Source organism: Stomoxys calcitrans, chromosome 4 (genome assembly GCF_963082655.1).
Source record: "Stomoxys calcitrans chromosome 4, idStoCalc2.1, whole genome shotgun sequence".
Classification (NCBI taxonomy): Eukaryota; Metazoa; Arthropoda; class Insecta; order Diptera; family Muscidae; genus Stomoxys; species Stomoxys calcitrans.
Window position 1 is genome coordinate 35215998 of NC_081555.1, and position 22522 is coordinate 35238519.

Below are 22522 nucleotides of genomic sequence, written 5' to 3' on the forward strand. Positions count from 1 at the left end.
AATATTTTACATATGATTACCTTTGTTTAAGATTTTGTTTTTTCTTTTTAACGAAATCGATAGTGATTACGATTACATATTTTACTTGTCCTAATCTTCTGTACTTTAATTCGACATTCTTGTATACTTAGCTTATTTTCGATAAATTCGCAATAAAAATATATTTATAAACAGAATTTGATAATTTTCGAAACAAATTCGATAATGATTTCGATAACTTGCGATGAGAAATGTTTTCTTATACCTATCTCTGTTTCAAATATTGCTTTCTTTTTTTAATGAATCGATTATGAGTATGATAAGTATCGATAGTAAAATTGTACTTAGACTGCGTTTACATTGAAAATAAAATCATCTCAATTTTACTAAATCGAAAAACTATTGCGGACGTACACAAGCGTACATGCGTCTACACCCATCCATGGACAATTCTTGACAACAACCAAATTTTTCTTATACTTATCTTTGTTTCAAATATTATATTATTTTCTTTAACGAATCGATTATGCTTTGATAATCATCGATACTAAAATTATACTGAAAGTGTGTTTACATTAAAATTTAAATCATCTCAATTTTACTAAATCGAAAAACAATTGCAGACATACACGCGGGTACATGCGTCTACACAAATCCATGCACAATTCTTGACAACAGCTGTATTTTTAATACTTTTATCGATTATTCAGCCATAAAATCGAATTAGTTTGAGATTGAAAATAAAACCAGTGAAATTTCGAATATTTTGCACGATAATGACGAAAGAGCCATTAAACCCGCTTTAGTGAGCAGTGTAAGCGTACTGTTATCCACATTTTCTTTTCGTTAAGTTTCGATAACAGAATTTTATTTATCCTTTTCCTCCTATAAAATGTTATCGAAATTTCTAACCCTCCATACTTGCATGTTTTTCAATAAATTTTTCGATAATATTCTCAGAACTTTTTTTATCAATTTGACTTGTTATCGAAAAGTTCTTGAGCAATGTTACAGAGCTGAAGAATTTTTCATTTACACTACTAAATATTCATTAGCTTCGTTAAATTATTTTCAAAAATATTTCCGGAACATTACTAATATTAAATTTGTCATTTTGAGAAACTCTTTTGATAACTTGTGTTTTGTAGACACATCGATAAAATAATTTTAACTAAATCGCAAAGATTTCAAACATTGTCAAATTTTAAAATTTCGATAACTTTTTATAAAAAAAATTTTCATACATTTTTATCGGTTATAATTTCAGAACATTTCGATACAAAAATTTAAATATTTTTAAGCTGAACCGAAAAGACTTCACAATTTTTTTTAAATTAAAAATTTCTATAACAATATTTTGCGTAGGCTTCGATATTTATTCTTAAAAATTTTAGCGTCAATAAATCGTATTCGGGACATTTTGCATAGCTTTCGAAATTTGTTTTTATAAGTGTTGGGGTCCAAACATCATCAGCGGTATATACATGCATGTTACACTGTTTAAAAAATATATTCATCGATTAATATTTGCACAAATTTGTACATAAGATCATATTTTTTGATGTTTTATTTACCTGTATGTAACTGTTTATTCGAGTATTTTCTTTGATAAATTCTTATCGTAAATGTTGTGAGAACTTTTCTCTTTTTTACATTTTGATTTGATTTTCCGATAAAATTACTATATATTCACATACTTTATTTTTGGAATTTTAAGAGTTTTAAAACTATACACAAAACTTGTTGATTCTATTTTTCGATTCATTTATCGATTAAATATTTTTATACTGAATAGAAAAGCTTTTGAACTTGTTTTCAATTTTTAAAAAGTTTCGATAGCTGAAAAGTTTTTTTTTTAAATTGTTGACTTTTAAAAATCTCTAATGGGATAAACCTGAGTATTTTCCAATAAATTTGTATTGATAACAATTTTATAGCTTTTCGATAACTTTCGATAACAAAATTTTGGGTAGGTTTCAAAATTTATGTTTAATATCTTTATCGGGATATGCTTGCATATTTCTCGATAAATTTGTATCGATAACAGTTCAACTTCTTTTCGATAACATAATTTTTCATAAATTTTTCAGTAAAAACTCAGTTTAAAAAAATATATTCACCACTTGATTATTTTGTTATTGTAAATTTAGTTGTTATCGACGAGTGTTTCTATCGATTTTTTTTAAATTTTTTGCTGTAATCGATGAGTGTTGTTATCGATTTTTTTTAATTTTTTGTTATTATCGATATGTGCTGTATGTAGAGCTGACAGACTGTCGATAATCCCAACTTTCGATAGTTTTAATAATAAATATCGATAGTATCGATACTATCGTTAATTTCCCATCACCTATATTCAAACAAAAATGAGAAGTGCAAATCAGGAGATCGCTTTATATAGAAACCGATATCAATGCACAGACCAAATAAAACTAAGATTAATAAAATCAGTTGGAAGTCATGAGAGAATCATTGTTCAAAATGTTAGTCTAATCGGATGAAAATTGCGCCCTCTATAGGGGCAATATAACTAAAAGGATACATTCAGTGTCGTATTGCTTATTTTTGTTTAGTTTTCCAAAAAATTTAACTTTTGCGATAGTATCTATCGGAAAAATATCAATCGATATTCAGTCAAAAAATTAAATATCGATAGTACCCATAGTGCCATCGATATTTTGCCAACTCTATATCCAACTAGATGATTGAACTCGATAAATTAACACATAATTACATATTTTACTAATTATAAATGTTAAAAATATTTAACGCAATATTATCGATAACGGCTTGATAACCGAAATTGTAGCACAAATTTGCAAATTTCAATAAAGTTGCGAATTGATAAAAAATTACATTCTAGATAACATACCTAAGAATATGATGGCAATTGAGAGTTATATACTAGTAACTTTCAAAACATGTATTATCACTTGATATCGATAACCATGCATCTCAAACTATCTATTTAGTTCATCTGAATAGCAAAACATAGTGCTAACATAAAACGGCAACATTACCAGTCTCTTTTAACTAGACTTACTCACTTCATGTAATGCAACGGCATTTCATACCCATCTCTATGCAATACTACACCTGCATTTATCTTCACACGTATTACCTTGAGGTGTGTGTGTGTGTGTGTTTTCATTAAAAATTCCAAAGAGGCTTACCACGGTGGTAATAAAAGGATATTAACTCTGCGTTTTCACACAATGGCAATCGATTAAACCAAAGCTCAGGATATGAAAATAAAAACGGAAACGGAAAGAAAATGAGAAAATTAACATTAACAACAATGAGCTTAGCCAATTGTTGAACCAACCAATCATGCAGAAAATAATTTTATTTATTTTTGTGTTTAATCAGCAATGCAAGCCAAGTGCTCTACAGAGAAAGCGATTTTGCAAAATGAAATTAAAATGAACTTTGTGTGTGGTTATTGCACAGGATGGAAAGTGAGGAAGGAGAGTGGAGAAAGGCTATACATTTTCATTTAAAGTTTTAAAAGATTTAAATGCGTGGAAATGCATGAGCATAGGAGATATAGAGGATTTTAATTTATGTATAAAGATTGAGTTTGAAAGTCGTTTTTATTTAAAAGTGGAAGAATTTTAAACGCAGAGTGAAACCAGTGAAAAGATTGTGGTATAAAAAGATTGCATAAAAAATAAACCAAAGCAACATAGGGCATAATGAACATACCTCATAGTATATGCATCGCAAAGAAGTATTTTGTGAAGCGAATATTGGTGTGCCCTGCGAGCTATAAAATCGATCTTTTAAGTTTCCACTTATATACAACACATGCTTTTGTATACACCTCAAGTTCATTATTTTAAATACTTGCTTATGGGTATACAATAATAAATACATCCTTTTCCTTTTTTTTCTTGCTCCAATACATATGTGCCCCGGTAGCCCCATACTCATAAAACACCTATCAAAGTGTATGAATGTTATTGCTTAAGTGCAAATATTGTGTGATTGAAATATGCATCGAAGTGTGTGAGAGAGTGTGTGTGTATGTTTAACTAGAAAATAATAAAATCAAATAAGAAATGTATTTATACAACAATTAAATAATATTTATTATAGATTATGTTAACAAACAAAAGCAACAACAGCAGCAACAACCAATATGAGAAAAATACAATAAACAATACAAACAACAAACATGTTAGTTCGATATTTAAGTTCATAGTTCTGTTTTCGATTTTTTTCTTACAGTTTTTGTTTATGTTGAATATTTTCAATATCTAGAATAACACCGTGTGTGTTTGCTTCAAATTTTGGAAAATAAGTAGAGAACCAATTATAAGGTAACGTTTTGAATTACTGAATTTTATGTCACTTATCTTTCATCTCTAGCTCATATGAGTTTTTGATATTTGTATACTTCATGTATACAAGGGAAATTTACGAGCTCCCCATATTTTATTGATAGTATTAAAGAGGAAATATTGCAATTGACTTTTGATCAAAAAAAAATATGCCGAGGTTTTTTGGACAATTATATTTATTTGGCAATTCGTATTCTTCAAAGTATAAGCTTCCACTTTATTATTGCAGAGAATGTGTACACTGGATGCTTAATGGATTCCTAACCTTGCGTGTAATCAATAAAGACACACATTTTTGAAGTTCGAAAAGAACAACTTTGTTCATTAGTGAAGCAAGTGGATTAGCCACAGAAATAGGAGAAATAAGAATATTTATATTCTAACAGTAACAATACTATTTTTAGAAAATGGATGTGTGAAAATGGATTTTTCGAAATAAAGGAAGCCAGTTATTTATGAAAGTTGAAATTAAAGGTTGAGTCAGTGAGTATACATCGACTTTCATATCAAGAAAGCATAATCTTTCTTTTTTGCATATGTTCGACACCCACGCCCTTAACTCGGAGTGTGTCACTCCGAAAAGCTTCGGATGAACTAAGTCGAGTTTTTGAGACCAGAGTCGAAATCGGGGTCTGACTATCGAGCCGGAGTCAGAGTTTGGTTGGGAGTTGAGCATGCTTGCCCGACTCCAAACCACTCTCCGACTCCTGCTTAAAAATCCAGTTCAGTTTTAATGCTCGCTAGTTGATGTTTTACCTGTGGAAAGTTTAAAGTGAACTAATACTTTGTAAAAACAATTTTGTACCTGTTATACAATTATTGAACTCGTAGCAAGCCTATAATTCGTTCGCGCCACAGGCAGTTCAATATTTCCCAAATTTTGTTCATTTTAACTTATGTTGAGGTTCAACCTTTTTTGAGTGCAAATCTCAGTTCCTGGGTTCAAAGTGTTGACCCCTGGCCCACAGCTTTGATTCATCAAGGTAGCATTAACTTCCAGGTGGCTTCGCACTCGATATCAAGTATCCTCTCGGGTATCTGATCTGAAATGTGAAAATCTACCAGGTTTTCTTTTGTCGCGTCGATTTTTTGGCTCTAAATATTAAAATATCATTATCAAAATAATTTTCTTGTGTGGTGATAATTGGTTGAGAAACCTATAAAACTTATGAAATTATGGTACCCCACTGCTGATTACACCTGTTGTGTTTTATTTTAGTACTATATGGAGTGATACCATGTTTTCGCAAGATATCGATAACAATCCAGTGCAAATAGCGTGTTATCGGCTGTTATTGCAATGTATCAAATAGCTGCCATAAAGGCCGATCTCCCGCTAAGAGTGATGAGCCCATAAAAAGAACACTTTTTATATGATTTCGATGAAATATGAAACAGTGAGTTTTGGTAAACGTCTACACCTTTTTGTTGATTGTGGTCAATATCTGATATAGTATATAGCTGCCGTATAAACCGATCTCCCGATGTAAAATTTTATTTTAATTATTTTGCAACAATCATATCGGGTGTCTATGCCAAATTTCAGTCAAATCGGGTGAAAATTGAGACCCCCAGGGGCACACGAAATCAAAACTAGGGATCAGTTTATATGGGGGCTATATCCAAATCTGAGCCGATATGGACCATTTGCAACCCCCAATGACCTACATCGATAAAAAGTATCGGTGCCAAATTTATAGAGGATATCTTTATTTGTTCGTTCGCTATCGTGATTTCAACAGACGGACAAACGGACAGACGAGCAAAGCTAAATCGAATCAGGAAGTGATTCCAAGCCGATTGGTATACTTTTCAATGGGTCTAGGTCATCTCCTTCTTAGCATCACAAACAATTGCATAAAGTTATAATAACCTGTATTACATCTCATTAATTTAGCCATATTCTGAAAAGCTGCCATTCTATGCTTTCATCACATCATGTTGCGTCAGGGCCTTTTACATCCTGCAATCTACAGCATCAGCACTCGCCTCATTTATTGAAAGTGTCCGCCTTAACAATAAGCAGCACTCTATTCTAGGTTCTTCCGTTACACGCCACTGCCTTGATGGCTCGGGGCCCTAAGCAGATATTAAAACTCTTCTCCATGATTCCAAGTAGCTCCTTGCATCTTTTTCTAGTCAGACAGATTTATTTATCGGGAATGTCTTTATGGCCGGCAACTAGAGCAGATGAAATTTGAACTAAATATTCTCTATGAGCTCTGAGCACATATGTATACCATAAATGATCAAGCAATGAGCTGTGGTCATGCAGACGACAAAGGCCGTTATCCGTGCCCGATTTGCTTGTGTGTCTGACAATTTCTCTTTCTCAATAAAACTCCTCCATTCAAGCTATACTAATTCTGATGGTCATACAGATCGACTCTCTCTGCTTTGGGAGACAAATAATAAACCGTAGCGCAGAGTTTGGCATTTGCGCCTATGACGCTGAAAGCCTGGGTTCGAATCCTGACTAGACCATCAGAAAAAATTTTCAGCGTGGTTTTCCCCTTCTAAAGTTGGCAACATTTATAAGGTACTATGCCATGTAAAAACTTCTCTCCAAAGAGGTGTCGCACTGCGGCACGCCGTTCGGATTTGTGAGAAATTAGCCTCTGTTCCTCAGTGGAATGTTCATGGGCAAAATTTGCAATTTTGAAAGGATTCGACCATTACTTCTATTACATCCTACGCAGATAGACTTTTTAGGGGAGTAACCGAAGTTAACTTTACACCCTTTTTTAGTCGACTGATCGACTCAACGGCCAGTGGAGTACACAAAAACAGATCGATTGATTAGTAATTAAATGTTACCCACCACTTCCTTCTCTGTTAAATGGTGTATATGTGCGTTTTGGGAGAAATTTATAGTCCCTTTTTATACCCACTACCGAAAGATGGAGGTATATTCATTTTGTCATTCCATTTGCAACACATCGAGATATCCATTTTCGAACCTATAAAGTATATATATTCTTGGTCGTAGTAAAAATCTAAGACGACGATGAAATCACGCTACAGTCCTTAAAAAATGAGATATTGATATCTTGATATAGCCCTCATATAGACCGATCAGCCGATTTCAGGTCTTAGACCCATAAAAGCCACATTTATTATCCGATTTAGCTAAAATTTGAGACATAGAGTTGTTTTTGGCATTCTTTTTCAATTTGACCCAGATCGGTCCAGATTTGGATATAGCTGCCATATAGACCGATCTCTTGATTAAAGGTTTTGGGCCCATAAAAAGCGCATTTATTGTCCGATGTCGCCGAAATTTGGGACAGTGAGTTTTGTTAGGCCACTCGACATCTTTCTGCAATAACCTAATCCATTGTTTCCTTTATTTTCTGACTCTTAATTGCAAATAAGGTTATAACCTTCAAAGTAGCCGAAAAAATTTACCTATTTTCTATATATGATGCTTAGTTTAGTCATTTTTGTTTTTTCACCGAAAGAGTGTTGAATTGCCAAGAAATATAACTGCCCAAGACTTGTGTTGGCGAGTGTTGTCAAGACCTTTAATGCACTGAAGTAACATTTTAAGGTCCTATGTTACAAATTAATACATTTTATAGCACGTTTTATGATCTGGATTTAACTAAATCCAAAACCAAATCCTTTTAGTTTACACCGCGTTTTTTGGGGATTTAAGTGACATACACAAGCATACATACGTATACATGAATGTGCATATCACACAACACTCACACAAATCTTAAGAACAGTTGCATATTTTCGTACTTTTTTCGATTATTCGGCCATGAAATCGGTATTATTTGGGATTTAAAAATAAATCCTGCAAAAATGGGATTTGTTTTTGTATGGTTAATCGTGCAAAAAACACAGGATTTAGCATTTAAATCTCGAAAAGGCCTAAAATCCGGATTTAGTGATCATTGTAAACAAAGTTTTAATCATTTCAATAGAAGACTAAAATTGGTTTTTTGTAGCAAATTTCTTCAAAATTCGTTTGTGATGGAAAATCACAACTCAATTTTATTTCAAGTTTTATATATTTTAATATTTGTTTTAGCACAATAAGTATGATTTAAGAAAAATTGCCATTCTATTCAGCACATCAAAATGATTTGCTAAAACTTGACAATTAAAAAAAACCTTCAAATTTTGTTGAAACACACGGTGTAATATATTAAAATTTTCTAAAGAAACTTGTTGATTTAAAAAAATAAATTTTCAATATAACTTTTTCATTTATTTCTATTATTGTAAAATAAAAAAAAATTATATTATGTTATAATTTAATTACAATATCTACAACAAATAATTAAACTATTATTGTTATTAATTATCACTAGCCCTCTCCTAAAACAACAACCACACATGACAATTATACTGTATATTATTATGTATTTATGTTAATATATACATTTATTTATTAGATAAAATGTATAAAAAAAGACTTGCATACATATATAATTTACAATAAAAAAAACCAAAAAAAAAATAAAAGAAAAAAATTTAAAAAAATTACCAAAAATATAGCAAAAAAAAGCGAATACAACAGGAAATTTCAAAAAAATTACCTTTCCCAAAAAAAGAAAACCAAACAAACACAATAAAACTTTTAGTTAAGTAACGACAAAATTCAACAATAAATTTGAAATATTAATTTCAAACAAAAAATAGTTTCAAATAACAAAAAACTTAAAAAAAACCCAAAAAAAATATACCATATATGAAAAACAAATTCAACTTTTTAGGACAAATACAAATCTCCACAAAAAAAGGCTTCTTCAAAATTCAATTTACATACACCCAGAAAAACACATACAAATGGTAATAGTCAATCACACTTAGATACATTATAAATACAGTCCTTAGATATAGAGAGAACAATACCACACAACAACTACAAGAAATAAGTAAAACCAAATCCTAGAATACACGAAAAAAAGGCTCTGTAAATATTTATAGTTAAAAAACCAAAAATTCGACAAAACAAAAAACTCGTTATTTAAATAAATAAAACACGCTGTTTATTATGTTACTGAAATTCAATTGTTTTTCCCTTAGGCTGCTGTGCGATTTATTGATTGTTTCTGCCCACCCAGTATACAAAAATCTAAAAAGGCAAAAGGAAAAAACAATTTTTGGCCGCAAAGATATGAAAAATCATCTAGAAATAGTGCTGTGCTAACACCCGTGCCCAAAATTAGAGCAAAATGTCCGATATACATTTCTACATTAATAAACTTGCGTTCTGTTTTATTTGATGCATTAATTTGAATGCATTTCTTCTAGATTCTTTCGGAAGATAGTCAATTTTAATTTTACACTCTTCAAGATATTGTGGCAACTTTTATCAGTCATCCCGTTACAGCTACAGACTGCATGGCTTGTTGGACTCTGGAATATAAGCTTAGGTTAGATTGAAAAAAAAGGGTGCATGCAGATATTGATCCGCCCCATGTCGCTATGGACATACACCTTAGCCAGTAATCGGCATGTTGTACACTCTAAAAACTATAAAGTAACCTCTAAAAAGGAAATTTTAATTTAGGAATTTCGTGCTACTTACAAAATCCCTAATCGTTTTCAATACCACTCTCCTAAGTTGGTTCATGTCACATTAAATCTGTATGTCTGGGTTGGATATGCAGAATTGTCTCTATTGCCCTAGTGGGCGTGATCCTCGTCGCTCCACCGATCCCAAAACAACATGTTCTCTGAACTTGTTGTATGGTTCTTATGTTGCACTTTTTCTCCACAGCAGTTCACCAAACTACTGAGGCGTAAGTAAGTATTGATCTAATCATGCTTCTGTAGAGCCAGTAGACTATCCTCAGATTCAGACCCCATTTCGAGCCTACGGCCCGTTTACATAGTGTCCAACATCTGTGAGCCTTATCAATACGCTCCTGAATGTGAAACTTCCAATTCAGTTTTCTATCCAAGATCACTCCTAAGTATTTGACCTTGTCAGATATCGAAATCGTTTCATTGAAAAACGTGGTGCGTCAAATTGGCCCAACTTGGTTTTCCTCGTGAACAGGCATATTTCTGTCTTCTCTGGGGTAGCATTGAGTCCCCTGGGTATAGCCCAGTCATATGCCATATGCAAGGCCTTTTCGGCCCTTCTGCATAGCTGGTTCATATCCCTACTCCTAAGAAGTATTCTAACATCGTCAGCAGAGCAGACGGTATCAAATCCCTCCTCTGTCAGCATCCACAATAGGTCATTTATGGTGGTCACCCATAAGAGTGGCGATAAAATGCCCCCCTGTGGCGTGCCTTGTGCAACTTTCTCCCTTATGTTTATGTCAAAGGACCCGTAATTTATCCACCTGTTCCTTAGTATATGGTTTATCCAGTCTCTAAGGACCCTGTCCACCCGGTACTGGTCTAAGGATTGAATCAATGTGTCGCTCCGCACATTATTAAACGCCCCCTCGATGTCAATGCATACCGCCAGTGTGTACGTCTTGTCATCGAAGAATTCTTCTATTTTATGCACAACCTCATGCAGGGCAGTCTCCACCGACCTTCCATTGACATTGGCATGCTGTTTGTATTTAAGCAGTTCGTTGGGTGTCCTACTCTTTATCATGGAATCCACAATGCATTCCATGGTTTTGAGTAGAAAGGACGTAAGGTTTATAGGACTGTATGCCTATAGTAAAGTCCCTTTCTTTTCAGAAAAAGACCTTTTTTTAGTTTCACAAAATCACTTTATTTTTAAATTAAATTAAACACAATAAAGAATTTCTAGTGGAAACTTATCCAAAGACTTCTAAATTTGAACTGCCTTTTAGAAAAAAAGACAGTGACTTATATCTACTTACATTGATTGAGATCAAAAGTTATGGCTTAAAAATGAGCTTAGTAATAAGAATAAAATTAGTACAACAAATTTTATGTGAGAGAAAGAGATAGGGAATAGCGTGGGAGTGGATGAAGAAAGATGGGGATAGTTGGAGCACAATATTAGGAGAGAGAGAGAGAGAGAGAGAGAGTAAGTGAGTATGATTTGGAGCGAGAGAGTAAGAATTAAAATGTAATAAAAATAATAACATGAGTACTTATATTATAAGAGAACAAATTATTTGATGGGGATACATTAGAGTGGGTACATTTGAATAATAGTAGTTCTATAAATTCTATAACATTCTATAACAATAGTATGTGTTCGTCGAATTTATAACTCCCCCACACGTTGATTGTACATTACACCTGGAATGTATGTCAACAAAAGTACAAATAATACAAACAACAAAATATGACAAAAAAAGTAACAACAAAAAGAAGTAAAACTTAAACAAATCAATTATATAATTCAAATATATATTTTTTTTTTTTACACAAAAATTATAGTTAAAAAAATAGAAAAAATAAGAAAAATTGAAATACTTAAAAAACTAAAAAAAAATTAAATTTATCACATTTTTTTCCTTGAATAATCTCTTCCGGTTAGCTTCCTATCAAAGTTAATATCCTCAACTTCGTTTTGGTATTTGAAGCGTCTCTTTACTACTTGCCTATCGCGTTTACAACCTTTATCATCTATGAAGTTTCGAACTCCTTTTTCCTTAACTTGTTTTATTATATATTTTGGCTTCTGTTTTATGTTCTGAAAGCCAAGATTTTTTACAAATTCCCTTTCACCAAATTCTGAACAGTCATTTCTGCCTTCATTCAACTTCTCAGTCCGTTTTCTTTTATCTTCGACAATCTTATCGTGAATTTCCTTCCATATGGACTTGTCATCTTTATTGTGCATCAGATGTGTTGGTTTATGGCCTGTAGCAGAATGAACGGTATCATTGTAAATTTGAATAGCCTTATATACCAAGGTCTTATCATCTACATCACCATATTTACCGTCTAGTTTAAATAGCCTCATGTGCTCGTTTAATGTCAGATGGAATCGCTCAATATCAGAATTTCCTGTGTGTGTGTTTGGCGAAGTAAAATGGTATTCGACCTGTTCGGAATTTAGAAAATCTCTCACGAAGGCTGTGTTAAACTCATTGTCGGCTACTATTTTCCTAGGCTTACCTATTGTCGAAAATCTCTCCCTTAACTTTTCTACAATGGTTACTGAATTTTTGTCCGTCAAAAAATGAGCTGAGACATGTTTAGTCAATTTGTCAATGCAAGTCAAAAACGTTGTTGTTTTGTTTGAAAACCAAATATCGATATGGACTACTTCATTGGAATTAATCGGAGTCTCCGTTAAATACATTTTAGGCTTAATTGGATGTCGATCGTATTTGCACATATTGCAAATGGTGCAATTATTTATAAACTTATGGATTTCCAATTTCAAATTGGGGAAATAAATAATGTTCTTTAGCTCCATATAAGTATCCTGAATCCCTCGGTGATTCTTATCTCCATGATACTTATCGATTATATCTAACAAAATATCCTTATCAAAAATATCCTTGAGATATCGAGAGCACATGTAAAATCGTATGCCTGAGGCATTAGAAAAATATCGAATGATAGTATCTTGAATATATTTAAAAATTTCAAAATTTTGACAGAAGAGTGCTATCTTACCACGCTCGGGTAATATTTTGCTAAGCATTTCTAAAATAGTCTCCTCGTGGTATCCTTGTATCGTTAATGTGAATCTGTGTTTCTTGTCATACAAAGTCTCCTCCAGGTACCTATTTTTCTTGCCTATTTCCACCACAATCTGATATTTAAAAACATTTAACGGCAATTCGCTTATTTCGATGTGATCATTTAAGTCTTCCACTCCACTATGTATTGTGGCTAAATCAGACGATATTCCGGCATTGTCCTCATCTACCTCCTCGAGACCATTTATATCAGCACGACTCAAAAAATCTGCCACCTGATTGGTTTTGCCCTTTATGTATTCGACATCGAAGTCGTACTCATTCAAACGCATTCTCCATCTTTGTAACTTCATATTAGGCTCTTTCAACGAGCTCAGCCAGACAAGGGGTCTATGGTCGGTCTGAATTCTGAATTTTCGCCCAAATAAATAGGGCCGAAAATACTTGGTAGCCCACACAATCGCCAATAATTCCTTCTCTATCGTACTATAATTACATTCATGCCTATCAAGAGTTCGAGAACTATAGGCTATAGGATGACCGTCTTGGGACAAAACCGCGCCTAAAGCAAAATTACTAGCATCAGTTGTCAGTACAAAAGGCTTTGCGAAATCTGGGTATGATAATACTGGGCTCTGACATAACAAGAGCTTTAGTTTTTTAAAAGAGTCCATATATTCAAAATCGTTAACATCGATTTTAGCATCCTTCTTCAAATATTTAATCATGGGCAATGCGATCCTTCCATAATCTTTTATAAACTTGCGATAGAATCCGGTTACACCTAAAAATGATCGTATACCCTTCACAGTATCTGGGAGTGATAACTTTTGGATTACCTCAATCTTCGAGGGGTTTGGTCTTATCCCTTCCGGTGTAATAATGTGTCCTAAATACTCGGATTCCCGCTTAAAAAAACTACATTTATCGATCTGGACCTTGAGGTTATGTTCCGATAATCTCTGAAAAATCTTACGTAGGGAAACAATATGTTCCTGAAGAGAGGTCGAAAAAATGAGTATATCATCAAGATATACTACACAAATATTATTAATAAAATCATGTAGAACTTCATTCATCATACGTTGAAATGAAGCGGGTGCATTTTTCAACCCAAACGGCATTCGCGTAAATTCATAATGACCCATGTGAGTAGAAAAAGCTGTCTTATGCCTGTCATTAGGATGAATAGGAATCTGATGAAAACCTTTTGCTAAGTCGAGTGTCGAAAAATATAAACAATTTCCTAATTTTGAAAACAGGTCTTCCATATTTGGGATAGGAAATTTGTCACTAATCGTAATATCATTCAATTTTCTGTAGTCTACAACTACTCTCCATTTCTGTTCTCCTGAATGATCTATCTTCTTAGGCACAATCCAGATGGGAGCATTATAAGGGCTAGATGACTTCCTAATTATGCCAGAATCAAGCATTTCTTTAATTTGCCTTTCTACCTCCCCCTTATGTATTTCCGGAAATCGATACGTTCTTGAATAAACTGGAATCTCGTTCAAAGTGGGTATTCTGTGACTAAATCTGCTAACGGCAGACAAATTGTCTCCTTCTATATAAAAAACCTTTTCAAACCTTTTTATTACTGTTAACAGTTCGGAAATTTCTTCCTCATTCAAGTGGTCAAGTTCCAATCTATCAGTCAAATGACCTATCTCGGGCTTTCGAAAATTTATATCGAACCAATGTTCATCATCCTCGCGTGGCTCCTCATGACCAACCGTATCAAATACCAAGGGAATGCTTGCATTAGGCGTTCTCAATATATTTTGCTCAAAATCTATCTTAGCATGTAATGGCCTTAATACATTACACCCTAATATACCATCAAAATTCCCATTAAGATCACATTCCAACATCTCAATATTTGCACCTGGTCTATTAAATTCCCTAAACAATGGAATCGTAATTTTTGATGTGGTTACCGATGTCGAATTTATCGTATTCAAAATTATAGGGCCTTGAAGATCTGTCCGAAAAGTTTTATGAAACAACCCCATTCTTATCAAGGATGTCACAGCGCCGGAATCTACTAATAATTTAATAGGGATGCTCTTAGTACCTACAATTATATAGGGAAGAGATCTTCGGCTGTAAACTGAAAATTTGATGGTCCAACAACCCCTAGTTCCATAGGAGTCTGACCATCGGCATTTCTATCTTCTTGGTGAAAACCGCCACCGGAATCAGTATTCAATCGATTCGTTCGAGGAAAATTGTCGGGTCTGTTAGTGGAATTCCTTGATTGTGAACTGTTCTGGTAGGATGATCTATTATTTCTATAACCACTATTGGAAGAAAAACGTGTACTGGAGCTCGCTGCTCTATCTGTACTACTCGAAGACAAAGGCTGTGTCTCAGGTTTTTGTATTTTCCTATTAAAATTCTTGTAAAAATACTCAGTCTCAATTAGAATTTCTTTTGCCTGTAGTAATTTATTGGGATTCCTAGCATTCAGAATTAGCTTTGGCTCATTGGGTAATTTACTTATAAATATTTTCAAAACCATATTCTCATTATTCTCACAGGTATACCACCCTTCATTGCCGCTTACGCTGGCCTTCAAATTTAATTTTGTCAATAAACCTATAATATAATCATAAAAACTCTCAATAGATGACCTAAACTCAGCCGTTTTTATCTTATTAACTAGACCTTCAATACTCTCACTTACATTAAAATTACTCTTAAGTACTGTCTTAATTTCATCCCAGTTCATTGGATTATTATTATTTATAAGAGCAATATTCGCCTTACCAATAATCTTATGTCTAATTTTTAAATCAAAGAGAGTTAATTGGGGGGTCTCAGCATGTTGTCGAACCTCCTCTATGTACCTTATGAAGAGAGACAGCTCCTCTGCTTTCCCGTCGAACTCTGGAACGCTGCTTAGGAAGTCAAATATGTTGTAGGTTGCCATGGCGATTGCTTTCCTCCTTCTCCCTCTTTGTTTGGGGTTCACCGCTTATAGTTGGAGCCAGCAATGAGCTTTGCTTTTGGTCTAATTGTTATTGTTGTTTTTTTTTTTTTTTTTTTTTTTTTTTTTTTTTTTTTTTTTTTTTTTTTTTTTTTTTTTTTTTTTTTTAAATTGTTGCTTCTAGGTGTTAGGTATTAACAAGTACAGCTCCCACAAAAGCTGCACAGCAAATAATGCGTGGTGGGGTTGATGGTGTAAAGATGGGTGGTGGGGCTTTTGGAGCGGAGATGATGCTTGCCCTTCGTTGATCTATATTTTTTTGTTGTTGTTAGGTTTTGTGCATTTGTCACGTAGGCCAATCTTGTTTTTCTTTAAGTATTTATTATGGGGTTTTTTGTTGTTGGCAGACACAAGCATACATATATAAAGGTGTTGCAGTTTTTTTTTTCACTCTATCGATATTTCAGTCTTTTTTCTTAAATTTCTAATAATAGTTGTCACAGTTTTAATATAGATATCTTAAAGTTTCTGTTTTTTTTTTTTTTTTTTTTGCAATTTTTGAAGACTTTAATTCTTTCTGGAATTTTGCAAAGAAATTCCTTTATTCTAACATGATGCGAAACACTTTTTTCACTTTTCCATGTCACTTTTTCAAAAACGTTTTAAAGTTTTTGTAAATTTTTTAGTTTTAGTCCGTAAACCGACTGCGCCAGTAAAGTCCCTTTCTTTTCAGAAAAAGACCTTTTTTTAGTTTCACAAAATCACTTTATTTTTAAATTAAATTAAACACAATAAAGAATTTCTAGTGGAAACTTATCCAAAGACTTCTAAATTTGAACTGCCTTTTAGAAAAAAAGACAGTGACTTATATCTACTTACATTGATTGAGATCAAAAGTTATGGCTTAAAAATGAGCTTAGTAATAAGAATAAAATTAGTACAACAAATTTTATGTGAGAGAAAGAGATAGGGAATAGCGTGGGAGTGGATGAAGAAAGATGGGGATAGTTGGAGCACAATATTAGGAGAGAGAGAGAGAGAGAGAGAGAGTAAGTGAGTATGATTTGGAGCGAGAGAGTAAGAATTAAAATGTAATAAAAATAATAACATGAGTACTTATATTATAAGAGAACAAATTATTTGATGGGGATACATTAGAGTGGGTACATTTGAATAATAGTAGTTCTATAAATTCTATAACATTCTATAACAATAGTATGTGTTCGTCGAATTTATAACTCTATGGTCTCGCATAACTTGCCTTGCCGGTCTTGGGTATAAACAACAGGTTTTTGGAGTAATTGCAGGTCCTCCACACGCTATGAAAATGGTGGCCAGATGAGGAGCCAGGTAGTCGGCCTCCTTTTGTAGTAACGCCGCAAATATTCCATCAGGTCCGGGTGACGTAAATAGTTTTAAGCTCCTCAAGGCTTCCTTAACCATAAATTCCGTTATGATAAACCTTCGATCAACCTCGTTATTCCAAGATTCCGGTGTCTCCGTGAGTCCCGTGAGGAATATAAGCTTAGAACACACAGGCCAATTCCTGTGAAATCTAAGTTTACCACAACAAAATATAACAACAGCAACCCGCTGTACAACATCTCTTCATGTGTCAACTCCTCATTCTAGTGACCTTCAAGCTGTCTTTAGTGTCTTTCCAGCATCCACGTTCATATCAACACAACTGCACAAAACCATGTGTATACAAATTGCAAATTTTACCTATGAATATTCCACTAAAGAACAGGGGCAAACTTCTCACATATCAATGAGTGCAGTCCGATTCAAATTTAAGCTCAATGAAAGGGGCATCCTTTTTATAGCCGAGTCCGAACGGTGTGCCATTGCTGAACATTTTTTCTTATGGTCTCGCCAGGATTCGAACCCATGCGTTCAGCGTCATAGGCGGACATGCTTACCTCTTGTAGCCTTGTAGATTTGTGAAAAAGAACTCCACGCTACAAAAAAAACTTTGGAAACCCACTACCTTAGGTATATATGTAAAGAAGCGGTGAAAAATACATTATTTATGCACCCAAAGCAGCTATATCGAAATATGGGCCAATTTGGACCAAATTCGGCACGAACATTGAGTGGTCTAACAAATACAAGTCAGTATTCAATCTTGGTTCAATATTGGTCTTTTTGACAGCTATATCCAAATATAGACCGATCTTAATCATATGGGACACGAATGTCGAAAAGCCTTACTGTGTCAAATTTCAGCGAAATCGGATAATAAATACGCCTTTTATGGGGCAAGACATTAAATCGAGATATTGAACCGTCTTCAAGAAGAATATCGAAGGGCCTAATATAACTCGCTATCCTAAATTTCAACGAAATCAGAAAATAAATGCGCCTTTTAAGGACCCAAGACCTTAAATAGAGAGATGGGTCTATATGCCAGCTATATCCAAATCTGGACCGATCTGAGCCCAAAAGGCGTACAAGTGTCTAACACAACCCACTGTCCCAAATTAAAGCGGAAACGGACAAGAAATGCGCCATTTATGGGCCCAAGACTTTAAATCGGCAGATCGGTCTATATGGGGCCTAAATCAAGATAAAGTCCGTTATAGCCCATCTTCGAACTTAACCTGCCAATGGACAAAGTGGACAAAGAAAGAATCTGTGCAAAGTTTCAGCTTAATTTCTTAATTCTTAAGAGTGTACCAGACAGGCAGACAGACGGATGGACAGTGGTAGCTAGATCATCTTAGAGTTTTAAGACGATCAAGAATAATAATCTTTATAGAGTCGGGAATGGTTACTTCGAAGTTTTGAAAACGGAATGACCAAATGAATATACCCCCCTTCTTCGGTGGTGGGTATAAAAACTGTTATGGGTATCAATGAAAATCTTTAATTCTGTGAAAGTACATTCAATGCCATTATATATGGAACTCGATTTATGTTACATGGCCACCACGGGAACGCTTGCAGAAGTCCAAACACTAACCCCAATTTTCGACAGTTTTCAAGCATAAATCAGCCGATACTGCTGTAATTTCACGTTCGATATTCGTACGAAGTTCATTCATTATGGCATAAACCATAGACATTACGTAGCGCCACAGAAAATAGTTTAACAGCGTCAAATCGCTTTACAAAGGCGGCTAATCGACTGGACCATTTTGTGAGATAACACGCTGACGTCCAAACTTGGTTTCCAATAAATTGCTTGTGACAATCGCTGTGTGGCTTGTGGCGCCGTCCTGTTAGAACCACATATCTCCAAGTCCATATCATCCAATTGGACCCAAAAATTTTCTGTTATCATAGAAAGGTAGAGATTACCATTCTCAGTAACGTGCCGGTCTTGATCATTACGGAAGAAGTACGGCCCAATGACACCGCCGGCCCATAAAACGCAATTTTTTTCGGGATGCAAAAATGACTTATGGAGTACGTGTGGTTTGCTGTCTGACCAATTACGCATATTTTGCTTATTGACGAAGCTATTCAGTCAAAAATGAGCCTTGGACGTATCACTCTTAACGTTGAGGCCACTGACTCCGAATATCGGTAGTAAATTTTACTATTTTCGACTCGTTGTTGACTCGTATATCTATCCCTCATGAAATGGCAAACCTTACTGAAGAGAAATGTCAAAAGAGCGGCAAAAAATATAGCGTCGTTTGCTATCCCTATTGGTCTACTTTCGTAGCATCCCTTTTAAAACCCCTTTATTTGATGTGTTGTATGAATTCTTAGTGCAGATGTTATATTCAGAGCGTCCAACAGAGTATTTAGAAAAACCCATCACAGTATCAGTTTTATTACACTTTTTACGTAGTTGATTTTGTCTATTTTTCAAGTTGATCAGTTTGTTATTATTTTAAGCAAGAACAGATTTCTGAATACAACACTTAAGAATATCGTGAAAAACAACAATCGACTCATCCAAATCATTTAATGGCTTGTAATGGCGCAATAAGTCAAATCGGGATATTGGTTTATATGAGAGCTATATCAGGTTCTTGACCGATTTGAAACGTACTTCGCACAGTTGTTGGCAGTCATAACAGAACATTGTGTGCAAAATTTCAGCTAAATCGGACATTGCGGCTTCCAGGGCCTTAAGAAGTCAAATCGGGTGATCGGTTTATATGGGAACTATATCCAAATCTGAACCGATCTGACCCATTTGCAATCGCCAATGACCTACATCAATATAAAGTATATGTGCAAAATTTCAAGCGACTAGCTCCTCGAGTTCGACCACTATCGTGATTTTGACAGACGGACGGACGAACATGGCTAGTTCGACTCAGAATGTCGAGACGATCAAGAATATATATACTTTATGGGGTCCTAGATCAATATTTCGAGGTGTTACAAATGGAATGCCTAGATTAATATAACCCCCTCCTATGGTGGTGGGTATAAAAATTAGTATTTATTGCATTAAGTTCCGAATGAGTGTGAAGCAGTACCATATAACATTGTAGTCACTATATAGTAGTACACTATACCCTATTGCACCACTGTGGTACAGGTTATTATAACTTTGTGCATTTGTTTGTAACACTAAGAAGGAGACGAAGTACACCCATTGATAAGTGTACCGATCGGCTTAGAATCAACTCCTGATTGGATTTAGCTATGTCCGTCTGTCTGTCCATGTATTCTTGTAATCAAGGTACAGGTTGCATTTGTTGTCCGACTGTCACAAAATTTTGCTCAAGTCACTTTTTTGATCGAAGCACGAACGCTATTGATTTTGAAAAAAATCGGCCCATATTTAGATATAGCTCAGATATAAATCTTTCATCCGATATGGCCTATTAAAGCTGTAGAAGCCCCAAATTTTGGTCCGATCTTTACAAAATTTTGCATTAGATGTTCCATTTGACGTCCCAATACGTGTGCAAAATTCCATTACAATCGGTTGAGATTTAGATATAGCTCCCATATATATCTTTCGTCCAATATGGCCTTTGAAGACAATAGAAGCCACAATTTTAGTCCGATCTATACAAAATATTGTATAAGATGTTTTATCTGACGCTCCAATATGTGTGCAAAATGTTATAAAAATCGGTTCAGTTTTGGATATAACTCCCATATATATCTTCCATCCGATATGGCATATTAAGGTTGTAGAAGCCACAATTTTAGTCCGATCTTTACAAAATGTTTCATTTAGTAGCCCAATACTAAATTCATAAAAATCGGTTCAGATTTAGATATTGCTCTCATATAAATACATCTTTCATCCAATATGGCATTTGAAGGCTATAGATGCCACGATTTTGGATCGATCATTACAAAACTTTGCATGAGATGTTTTATTTGACGTTCCAATACGTGTGCGAAATTACATTTCTTTATAAAATTTACTGCGAGGTGTTTTATTTGACGTCTTACTACGTGTGCTAAATTTGATCAAAGTCCGTCCAGATTTAGATATATGTAGCCCTCACATATATGTTTCATATGATATGGCCTTTAAGGCTCTAGTAGCCGCAATTTAGGTTCTATCGTAAGAAATTCTTACCAAATTCTATTCAATAGTTATGCAAAATTAAAATGTGACTATATTTCAACATAGGTTCCATGCATTAAAATAGTACGCACACAATTTCTCCTCTTGCCAGAGGTTTAGATGTGTAGAACTTGGACCCTGGATAAATAGTCTTTCTTTAATCCATCTTAACAGATTTACGCATGTTCTAAGATCTGCTCTATACCACCTCTATAATCATAAAACACGATGCTAATAATGGTTCCGGCGTTGGAAAGTCAAAAACTCTCAAATAGTGCCATAGACAGACACAGTCTATGTTTGTGGCACCTGTTGTCTGTTCGCTGTACATGTGACCACATTTACCTAGATTTCACTCGCACAGCTTTCGAATATGGTGGTCCAAAGGAAGGAATTTGGGATTAAAGTTAAAATATTGATAAATTATTAATTTTTAAACAAGAATTTTCTAGGCTTATTTCATTCTATGCCCCTTTTTGAATTTTCAGAGCTTATAATAATTTTATAACAAATTTAATATCTTATGTATATAAACACAAGAATATTGTTCTTTCCGTTACATGTTTTCTTTTGTATCTACAATTTTCATTTTGTACATATTTTGTATTCCAATACAAAAGCGTCCATTTTTATACACACCTTAAAATCACTTTCCACTTTAAAACACAACAACACATTTTGTTAATAAAAGATTTGCACAAACAAAAACAGCGTCAAGATTTAAAGTTATAATTTGAAGACACAATTTACCGCAAATGTTAAAAGTACATCCTAAAGATTGTATTCTCAAAATGTAATGTGGATTTGAAATAGGTTTATTTGACAGATTTCGTTTATAGAGCTGTCAGAGAAACCTATTTTAAGACTTTATTAAGTTTTGTGAATAAATTCGTCAGATTGTAATATGCAATTTTAAAATTTATTGAGCAAACTAATTTTGAAATTGGTTTTAGATTTTATTTAGGAAATTGCTAAAAGAATAAGCGAAAAAATAAATTTTTGTAACCAAGACGCTGCAAACTTGAAAACGGTCGCATATTTTTCATAACCCCAAAAACTTCAATGTTACAAAACGATTGGTGGCAGATATTTAACAATCCAAAGAAAACTTAATATCCAAATAATGTCTCAACTAAATAATTCCCTATTAAAAATCATCACCAAAAAAGGTTCCTTCGAAAAATGTCCATACAACTTTCAAGCAATTGCAAACCCCAAA

At 33.9% G+C, this 22522-nt stretch overlaps 1 protein-coding gene across 2 annotated transcripts in view; it reads left to right on the forward strand.

Annotated features, from left to right (window-relative positions):
* LOC106089068 (small conductance calcium-activated potassium channel protein) overlaps positions 1-22522 on the forward strand; it is a 965076-nt gene that overhangs the window by 941223 nt on the left and 1331 nt on the right. The window contains exon 16 of one of the 2 annotated variants that reach the window (XM_059367771.1): positions 9363-9523. The exons of the other annotated variant lie outside the window; for it this stretch is intronic. Coding sequence (XP_059223754.1) covers positions 9363-9486 — 124 coding nt within the window. The 3' untranslated portion in view covers positions 9487-9523. Of the gene's footprint in view, positions 1-9362; positions 9524-22522 lie in introns of those variants that run through there. 2 annotated transcript variants of the gene reach the window in all.